At 39.0% G+C, this 10,718-nt stretch overlaps 1 protein-coding gene across 1 annotated transcript; it reads right to left on the reverse strand.

Annotated features, from left to right (window-relative positions):
• Positions 1-7,192: 7,192 nt before the first annotated feature.
• Positions 7,193-7,996, reverse strand: LOC121855263 (serine/threonine-protein kinase pkn2-like). The gene has a single exon (XM_042350148.1). The coding sequence runs from the start codon at positions 7,994-7,996 to the stop codon at positions 7,193-7,195; it is 804 nt and encodes a 267-aa protein (XP_042206082.1).
• Positions 7,997-10,718: the final 2,722 nt, after the last annotated feature.

Here is a 10,718-nt window from a genome sequence, read left to right on the forward strand (position 1 = left end):
TATATATATATATATATATATATATATATATGTACATATATATATATATAATATATATATTTTTTTTTTAATGGACGGAAGGAGCAACTCAGAAATAGGTATAATGAACTATCTAGGAATGTTAATAAAAAATGTAAGGAAGACAAACAGGGACTTCGAAATCAGGCTAACAAGAGAATCCAAGGCGAATCCCAAGGGATTTTTCCAGGTATATAGGACAAAGGTCCTGGACAAAGTGTGGTCTTTAAAGTCAGAGAGAGGGGAAGTGATCGATGATATTGAGAAAATAAGCAAAGCATTAAACCGCTACTTCTTATCAGTTTTCACAGAAGAAATTCGCGAGGAAAATCCAGAGGTGGAACTGATATTTAGGGTAAATGAAGAAGAGTAATTAAAGAATGTCACTATCAGAAAAGGGGATGTTCTTAAGAAGATAAATAAATTAAAGACCAATCCCCAGGGCCGGATGAAATTTTCCCTAGAGTTTTGAAAGAATGTAAGGAACAGATTAGTGGACCCCTCGTAAATTTATTTACCAAATCATTAGACATGGGAGTTGTGCCAGTCTTGTGGAAACAAGCAAATGTAGTACCCATATTCAAAAAGGGAGACAGAGCATCAGCGTCAAATTACCCGCTTATAAGTCTGACGTCAGTGGTGGGGAAATTTCTTGAATCATTTATAGCAAATAGCCTCCGATCGCATTTAGAGAAAAACAAATTAATCTACGACTCTCAACGTGGGTTTACAAAGGGAAAATCTAGTCTGACTTTTTTAAGAAATTCTTCGAGGTAGTAGATAATGGCGATAATTACGATGTTATTTACCTAAGACTTTAGCAAAGCGTTTGACAGAGTACCGCATCAGAGGCTTCTGAGAAAAGTTAAGGTTCATGGTATCGAGGGGAAGTTTTAAATTGGATAAAATCATGGCTCAACGATAGAACACAGAGTGTAGATGATGTTAAATCTGAGTGGGGCTGTGTAACCAGTGGGGCTCCCCAGGGGTCAGTACCGGGCCCACTCTTGTTCATAATCTGCATAAACGATCTAGATACTGGGATGAGCAGTGACATAAGCAAGTTTGCGGATGACACCAAAATAGGGCGGCAGATTAATTCAGGGCAGCATCCAAATGCACTACAGGAGTATTTATATAAACTGCAGGGGTGGTCAGAAAATGGCAAATGGAATTCAACACCGCAAGTGCAGCATATTTAATATTGGAAGAACAAATACTGTCAATGTATACAGCCTTAACAACATCAGCCTAGAGAAGTCGACTTGTGAAAGAGACTTAGGGGTACTTGTAAGCCCGGATCTACGGCCTAGAAAACGGTGCGTTAATGTTCGAAATAAGGCAAACGGAGTATTGGGTTTTATATCTAGAAATGTCAGTAATAAGAGTGCAGAGGTCATATTGCACCTAAATCTTGTGCTCGTCACACCGCACCTCGATTATGCGGTTCAGTTTTCGACAAAAATGATGGTCAGATTCGTTTAAAACACCAACATACACTGGAAAACACATTGGTCAACCCCTAGAGACTCGTGTGTCCTAAAGTAAAAATTTACCTTTTTCTTTTTGTATTAATTTGTAAGTTTTAATCTTCATCAGTAAATTGTTTAATTTTGGTTCCCTTTTTATAGACCTTCTTGGTGACCGCCCAGAAATAGGATATTTCTTTAGACCTGTATGGTCATAACATGCAGTGGCACTTGCAATACATAACAAGTTCTCCCTTAAAGTACCAAGCACATTTTTCATCCCTTTATACTTGAGATCGTAACAGGTGGGGACCTTGACAGGATCTAAGAACAAGGGTAAAGTTGTATTCATTTTTGTGCCTTCATCATAACGTACTCTCAGCTGTCACAAGGAGTGTTGATAGTTTTATATCACTTTGTATACGTCCATCATGTTTCAGTTTTAATATCACTTTACCTTAATTGTACAAAAACTTCTTATTTTTTACTTAAAAAGTAGCATTCCGTATTATTCTTTATAGGTTTGCATTGTAATTAGTTGATATTGCTTGGGTCTGATGGACCTTTTTTGCTAAATTTGTCATTATAACCACACGATTGGCAGAAGCAAGTTTTAATGTTCGAATTCTCAGTCGGTAAGGAATATATCCGGATTCGTTTTCTCATATCCTTACGACTCGTGTAGTGAGGAGGTGAAACGCTCGCTCTACGTCTTCCGCTTAACTTGTATTTTTGGGTTTCATAACGTCCTAAGTTTAAGTTGAGAAAACCTTAGTTTGTTGTCTACTTAGCATACAAAACTATCGTAGACCTAGACAATCACCACCATTGTGTTTGTAAGTAAATTAGGGAATCGACCGAATTTTTATTTTATGCTGTAACCCTTTTCTCTTTTCTACTTATATTCCTTGGGATTGTTCTCGTGTTATGACTTTGGTCAGGCATAGTAAGATAACACAACGATAAAGGTTGTCCTTGCTATCACTATTCTGCCTCGTTTCTCTGCTCTTTCGATTAAGTATTTGTGTAATGGGGGGATTTAGAGGCAGAAAGTATAGATAGAATATTTAGTTGTGGGATGTAAAGAGAGGAAGTGTGGTAGCATGGCCGGCTAGTTACTTAACCTTGATATTACGTTCTTAGGGAGAATCTTCTAAACCTAACCTCTAATGGTACAGCTATTTATTATTCACTCAATGACACAGACACATTAATAGCATATTATATCGAAGTTACTAGGACATTATATTTACGTTACTAGACACAGACTCTCGGACACCACATGAAACGGCTACATTTCCCACCGTAAGTAACTCACCCTATGGATAGCTCTGACAAAGACTCACATGTGACCTGAGGGAGGCCCAGCAGGTGCTGCTGAACTATGTCTTCTATGGGAGACCCTGCTAGCTGGAGACGCGGTGCTAGGGAGGAAAGTCTCCCTCCCCACCTGAGTAGTGACGAGCGTGACTCCGTCGATAGTGTTTTGAAAATCGTCGGAATATGAATGACTGAATGAGAATGACGCGTGGAAGAGGGTGCAGAGCCTATATATTGGAGATCTCCAGCCGACAGATGACCTCTCCCAATTAACACTAAACTGGTTAGATCTGGACAGTTGTGTTTGCCCAGGTGTGTGGTCATTTCCCAGGTCGGTAATGCTTCCTAATTATTACCGCCCAGGTGTGTCTTGGCAAGGTATGGTTTCCTTAACACGGTCATATCTCACTGTTAACTTAAGTACTTTGTGGCCTTGCCTCCTGGGACAGGCCTTGCTGTCACTGTAGGCTGTGCACCTTATGGGTGTACACCTTCTCATCAATTTCAATTTCAATTTCAATTGTTTATTCCTTGATAGAGGAAGCGGGATCCTAGTGCTGTCACTAGGTACCCCTGTACAATAACACCAGAAGCATCTGGCAAGTGTGAAAAGTATATACAGTATAAATATTATAAAGGGGTTTACTAAAGCCTAAGGAAGGAAGGATTTTCCTTTAACACATAATCAATATTATTTACAAAATATCTGGCCAGTATTGGGAGGATCATCGTGTCTCCGTCAGGGGGTCGTGGAGTGGTGGTCCAGCAGGCGTCACGGAAGCGTTGTGTGTGGGGACATCTTAGGAGGTAGTGAATAAGGGTGCGGCTGTCGGGTCTTCTGCATAACGCACAAGAGCGTTGCTCAGGGGATGCGGGGATACCAATCTCCCAAGCAAAGTCATACCCAATGATGATATGGGCAGCAATCACGTCCCCCTTCCGCGACCCTTTCCCGTAGACGTACGAGAGGTCAGGAAGTTTACGGAGGACATCGTACCATGTGGGCGGGGAGTCCAGGGGGATGGCTGCTTCCCGAGCTTCTCTCTACCTTCTCATCTACTTACTGTTATATGTGTTGTATTTCTCTGGGCTGTAAGCTGTGGTCTGATAAACATTCATTCCATTTGCTTTTCTGAAATTGACTGGAATTTTTAATGTCATATCCTGACTGAAATGTTACTCACTTAAGACATTTTGGAACATTTTCGTTCTTCTAGTCCCAGTTAGCGAGTGGAAGTTTTGACGTCAACCTTAACTTGTCCCCGAAAATTTTAATATTTCATACTTGTGACTGGTTAGTGGTGACATCTTAACTTTATTTTTATGTAATTAACTTTCGCTATCCAGTGTTAAGTTTAAAATGGCCTCTAAACAATTTGAACTAAAGGATTTTTGTGAAAACCATTTTTTTGACAAACTTAAGGATCGGGTAATCAAAAAGTTTTTTAACATTCCGTTCATCAGTTCAGTGACTGAAGAAGTACTTAAAAATACCGTTGTTGGGAGTTAGCGTCTACAGGAATTCCTGAGGAAACTACCATTTGAGGTTTTAATTCCCATGAGTCACTCATTTCAAGTTGATAAAGATGACGTGGCAAGCGTGACTAGAGTAAGAACAACCACTTCATGGTCCGCTGACAGACTTGAAATTGAGAGAGAAAAGTTGAGAGCCGAACTTCAAGGAAAAGCAGAAAGACGTTTTCAATTGGAACTTCAACTCGCTCTCCAAGATAAAGACATAACTTCAGTTCGAACTTAAGAACAGGGAAGTGCAATTAGAGCGTGAAAAAATCGAAGTAGAATAAGTCGAAGTAGATGATAAACGTAGTTCTTTAAACTTAGCAAAGAATATTTCGTTAGTCCCCAATTTTAATGAAGACGATCCTGACAGAACTTTCCGAACATTTGAGAAATTTGTGGAACATTCAAAATGGCCCAAAGAGGAATGGACCTGGCGTCTCCAGGCTAAGCTTGTTGACAAAGCTGCACTCACATTTTCAAATTTTGACACGGTAGATGATTACGAATTAGTCAAGAAGAGAATTCTAGACGCTAACTCGATAACTCCAGAAGCATATAGACCGATTTAAGTCCTACACCAAAAACCTTGCCAGTACTTGAGTAGAGTTCCTTACTAACAAACTTAGAATGTGTAAAAAAATGGCTCAAAAGCGACGGAAACGACCACGTTCTTAGAACTTATTACACTTATTGTACTGGAAGAGTGTAATCAGAAGTTCCCTTTTAATATCTTGATGCTCGTAGGGAAAAGAGAGCCAGAGCTCATAAAAGCTTCCCAAATAGCCGATTCTTTCGCTCTAATACAGAGATCTTTTGTGAACAGAGACAGAAATAAGCCATCCAATGTAAAGTCCTCCTCTAGTGAAAGCCCTGGTTCCGCTGGTGGTAAATCGAACAATGGCAGTCAGAACCCCTTTTTAATATGTTCCTATTATAGAAAACCTGGTCACACCATAGAGAAGTGTCGTGATCCTAAATGTAAAGCAGGTCAAAGCAAAAGCCCGACTAACCCTTCCCAGGTTAAAACTGGAGAAGCCTTAAAGAACCTTAAACCTGTGACCAATGTAAACATACTAGCATCTCAAAAAGTCCTCAATTCTTAGACACGGGGGCTGCTCAAAGCATCTTATTCAAAGAAAGCCTTCCAGGAATTGAGAAAGGGTAAACCGGAGAGTGTGATTCTGCAAAACTTGTCTGCTTAACCCTTATTAAGCCAAGCCAAATTGTCTTGAACTGTGATATTGTGAAGGGCGAAGTCAAAGCTGGCATCAGAAAGAAAGAACTTCCCATTAAGGGGCGTAAGTTTGATTTGGGGAAATGATTTAGCAGGAAGTTTAGTGGTTCCAAACTTAAAAGTTGTTGAAAAACCATTGTCAAAAAGCCCCACTGAACGGTTGGATAAAGAGAAACTGCATCTCTTTCCTGTATGTGCAGTCACAAGATCCCAGAAACCCCACTTGCAAACGTTCTCCCTTCAGTTCAACTCAAAGCTCAAGATGATGGTCTCGCTTTGGCTAAGGGTAGACTCGTTAAAGTAGACGGTAAACCCTCTACCAAAACCACTTGTTTTTATTTAAGTATTGGAATCTTGATGAGAATGTATAGACCTCCAGAGTTAAATAACTTAGATACGTGGTCTGACACATCAAATTGTAGTACCCAAGTCGATTCGTAAGTCTCTGGTGGAGTTGGCCCACGAGGGACTTCCGGACGTTTAGGAATTATCAAGACAATAAGAAACTACTTTAACATTACTATTGGCCGGACATAAAGAATAGCGTCACTACGTTTGTATAATCTTGCCATGTATGTCAGGTGGTGGGTAAACCCAACCAAGTCATTCCTCCAGCTCAATTAAAACACATTACTGTAGTTTGAGCCATTTGAAAAAATTTTAATTGACTGTGTAGGCTCTCTGCCCAAACTCGTAAAGGAAATCAATATGTGGTGACAATGTGTGCTGCCACACGATATCCTGAAGCCTACCCTTAAGGTTAAAGCGTCTTATTTTGCACTACCTCGAGAGACGTAGAGTGTGGGGCAATATGATAGAGTTGTATAAATGGAAGTCCGGGATAAACAAAGTGACATTACAAATTGTACTCGATCTATCCAACCAGGAGCGAAATCGTAACAATGGTTTTGAATTAGGCAAATTTAGATTTAGGCGCGAAATTGGTAAACATTGGTTTGGAAATAAAGTAGTGGACGAGTGGAACAAGTTACCAAACACCATCATTAACACGAATACGCTGGATAGCTTCAAACAGGTTGGATGGATATATGAGCAATAGGGGTTGGGTGTAAATGGGACTGCCCAGTATGGGCCGATAGGCCCGCTGCAGTTTCCTCCATTCTTATGTTAGGCTGGGTTAGGTTAGGTTGTTATGTAATGCTCTGGTAGGTTGGTTTGGGTTGAGTTATGTTTGGCTGGATTGGGTTATATTCGGTACAAGTCTTCAGGTGATCTGTCAACTGTGGTAGAACATCATTAGTCACGCTCATGTGTAAAGGATAAAAAGTCAATTTCTGAGTTGTAGGTTAAAATTTATTTATTTATTTATTTCATTTATTTACAGGTACAATGCAAAAATGAAACTATTACTATTCCTACTAAACAGTAGTAGCTGTAGAAGGGGTAATGGTGTGTTTATGTCGTACAAAGGCTGTTGGTGCGTGGAGGAGGAAGAGGAGAGGTGGGTCGAGGAGGAGGATATTCATATTGATAATATTTATATTTAACCGTTTATTTAACCATAATAATATACAGAATGGACTATTGTGACGGTATTCACATGGCTGAGCCAAGTGAGAGCATGAGCTCTCAGTGGCATCTGATATATAGGCCTACTGTACATGTTGTATCACTGGTGTGTCTTGGAGGGGGAGAGCACCTCAAGGGAGAGCTCTTCGAGGGACTGCTTAAAAACGTCAATCACCTTAGCGAGACTTGGGCGGTGCTGTGGGCTGCGGCAGAGCATTTTCTTGCACAGGTCTTTAACCCCTGGCGGCCAGAGGTTGTCAAAGGTATTTTGGGTGTCGGAGATCATCACTGCAAGCGAATAAATGTCGCTGGCCGGGGTGCAGGGTTGACCTTTAAATAGCTCGGGGGCGTAATGGCTCCCGTACGGGTTGCAGCGTAAGGTCAGGTGGCCACCTTCGACTCTTGATAAGCCAAAGTCGATAAGGTGGGAGGTGAAGGATCCATCGGGATTCTTCTCCAGCAGAACATTATCCCCTTTAATGTCATTATGGATGATACCCCGGCTGTGTACCTCGGCTAGGCCTTCAGCTATGGGTAGGAAGAGGTTTATCGACCGGGTGGGAGATAAAATAAATAAGTTATCGATAATGTCGTACAGTGATTGACCCTGGCAGACTGAGAAGATCATTACCGGGTAATCGAAGCACGACCCCAGCAGGATGGGGGATCCACCAGCGCCATTTACTTTTAAATTGTTTTCTATCTCACTTTTAAAGATGTTGTTGACGCCATGGCTTACTCCTATTTTAGCGCAGGCAGGTCTGTTGAAAAACTCTCCCAGCAATACTTCGCCACTGACCCCTTCGCCCAAAATACCGGTCTTATTGAATAATTTTTGAAAGTCGGCATAACCGAACTCCACCAGGTGTGATCCCTCTTGGTAGCTAGTCATCTCTTCTGCCATCTTATTTGGAAAGTTATTGAGATGAAGCTAATGAGGTAAACTTTTTTTTCGGGGGGTAAAGTGTAACTGAATATATAATACGGTTGGAATTTTCACATGTGACAAAAGATTCACAAGAAAAGAGTGACATATAGTATAGTGATAGTGATGTAATGTTCTGCTGTAGTGTAGATGTGCTGTAGTGTAGATGTAATGATATTGTAGTTTATATCTGGTGTAGCGATGATGTAGTCTTATATGTTGTAGTGAAGATGTTGTAGTTTTATATCTGGTGTAGTGATGATGTTGTAGTTTTATATCTGGTGTAGTGATGATGTTGTAGTTTTATATCTGGTGTAGTGATGATGTTGTAGTTTTATATCTGGTGTAGTGATGATGTAGTCTTGTATGTTGTAGTGATGATGTAGTTTTATATCAGGTGTAGTGATGATGTAGTTTTATATCAGGTGTAGTGATGTTGTAGTTTTATATCTGGTGTAGTGATGATGTTGTAGTTTTATATCTGGTGTAGGAATGATGTTGTAGTTTCATATCTGGTGTAGTGATGTTGTAGTTTTATATCTGGTGTAGTGATGATGTTGTAGTTTTATATCTGGTGTAGTGATGATGTAGTTTTATATCTGGTGTAGTGATGATGTTGTAGTTTTATATCTGGTGTAGTGATGTTGTAGTTTTATATCTGGTGTAGTGATGATGTTGTAGTTTTATATCTGGTGTAGTGATGTTGTAGTTTTATATCTGGTGTAGTGATGATGTTGTAGTTTTATATCTGGTGTAGTGATGATGTTGTAGTTTTATATCTGGTGTAGTGATGATGTTGTAGTTTTATATGTTGTAGTGATGATGTAGTTTTATATCTGGTGTAGTGATGAGTGTAGTCTTATATGTTGTAGTGATGATGTTGTAGTTTTATATCTGGTGTAGTGATGATGTTGTAGTTTTATATCAGGTGTAGTGATGATGTAGTTTTATATCAGGTGTAGTGATGATGTAGTTTTATATCTGGTGTAGTGATGATGTAGCCTTGTATGTTGCAGTGATGATGTAGTTTTATATCAGGTGTAGTGATGATGTAGGTTTATATTAGGTGTAGTGATGATGTTGTAGTTTTATATCTGGTTTCGTGATGTTGTAGTTTTATATCAGTTGTAGTGATGATGTTGTAGTTTTATATCTGGTGTAGTGATGACGATGTAGTTTTATATCTGGTATAGTGATGATGTAGTCTTATATGTTGTAGTGATGATGTTGTAGGTTTATATCAGGTGTAGTGATGATGTTGTAGTTTTATATCTGGTATAGTGATGATGTAGTCTTATATGTTGTAGTGATGATGTTGTAGGTTTATATCAGGTGTAGTGATGATGTTGTAGTTTTATATCTGGTGTAGTGATGATGTTGTAGTTTTATATCAGGTGTAGTGATGATGTTGTAGTGGTGATGTAGTTTTATATCTGGTGTAGTGATGATGTAGTTTTATATGTGGTGTAGTGATGATGTAGACTTATATGTTGTAGTGATGATGTAGTTTTATATCTGGTGTAGTGATGATGTAGTCTTATATGTTGTAGTGATGATGTAGTCTTATATGTTGTAGTGATGATGTAGTTTTATATCTGGTGTAGTGATGATGTTGTAGTGATGATGTAGTCTTATATGTTGTAGTGATGATATTGTATTTTTATATCTGATGTAGTGATGATGATGTACTTTTATATCTGGTGTATTGATGATGTTGTAGTGATGATGTTGTAGTTTTATATCTGGTGTAGTGATGATGTAGTTTTATATCTGGTGTAGTAATGATGTTGTAGTGATGATGTTGTAGTTTTATATCTGGTGTAGTGATGATGTACTTTTATCTGGTGTAGTGATGATGTTGTACTTTTATATCTGGTGTAGTGATGATGTTGTAGTTTTATATCTGGTGTAGTGATGATGTAGTCTTATATGTTGTAGTGATGATGTAGTTTTATATCTGGTGTAGTGATGATGTTGTAGATTTATATCTGGTGTAGTGATGATGATGTAGTTTTATATCTGGTGTAGTGATGATGTTGTAGTTTTATATCTGATGTAGTGATGATGTTGTAGTTTTATATCTGGTGTAGTGATGATGTATTGATGTTTCAGTAATGATGCTGTTGTAATGATGGCGGTGTTGACTTTGATGAAGGGATGATGTTGCAGTGAAGATTTTTATGGTTATAATGTTGTGATGTTGTAATGATGTAGTAATTACGGTGTTGTAATATGTTGTAGTGATAATTTACCTGGCTGTATTGTCAAGGAATATGTATAATTTCTTATTCTCTGAAATATTCTTAACTAGTGCTGTAGCGAGTGTATGTGTGTAAAATAATCCTAATAGGATTGGTGGTAGAAGTTGTTGTAGTGTACTGTAAGTGGTGGTAGTTGTAGTAGTGTCTGGTAGTAGCAGGGGGTGGGTGTAGTTGTGTGTCCTCCCTGGTCTACAGTGAATTTGGAGGAGACATACTCAGTAGGTGGGAACAGGAATTTAACAGTGCATCTGTGATTATGGTTAACAAATTTACTGGCAAAGCTTATAGTACAGTTCACCTATTCCGAGTAATTCAGTCAGGTTTTGATACTGAGTGTGCTATCAATTCTCGCTGAATTAATTTTTTGCCGATTATTTAGCCAGAAATACAATTAGCGGATAGTAATAATTGTTAACATGGCTGAGCCAGTTGAGAGCCAC

Source organism: Homarus americanus, unplaced genomic scaffold (assembly GCF_018991925.1).
Source record: "Homarus americanus isolate GMGI-L3 unplaced genomic scaffold, GMGI_Hamer_2.0 scaffold7492, whole genome shotgun sequence".
Taxonomy (NCBI): Eukaryota; Metazoa; Arthropoda; class Malacostraca; order Decapoda; family Nephropidae; genus Homarus; species Homarus americanus.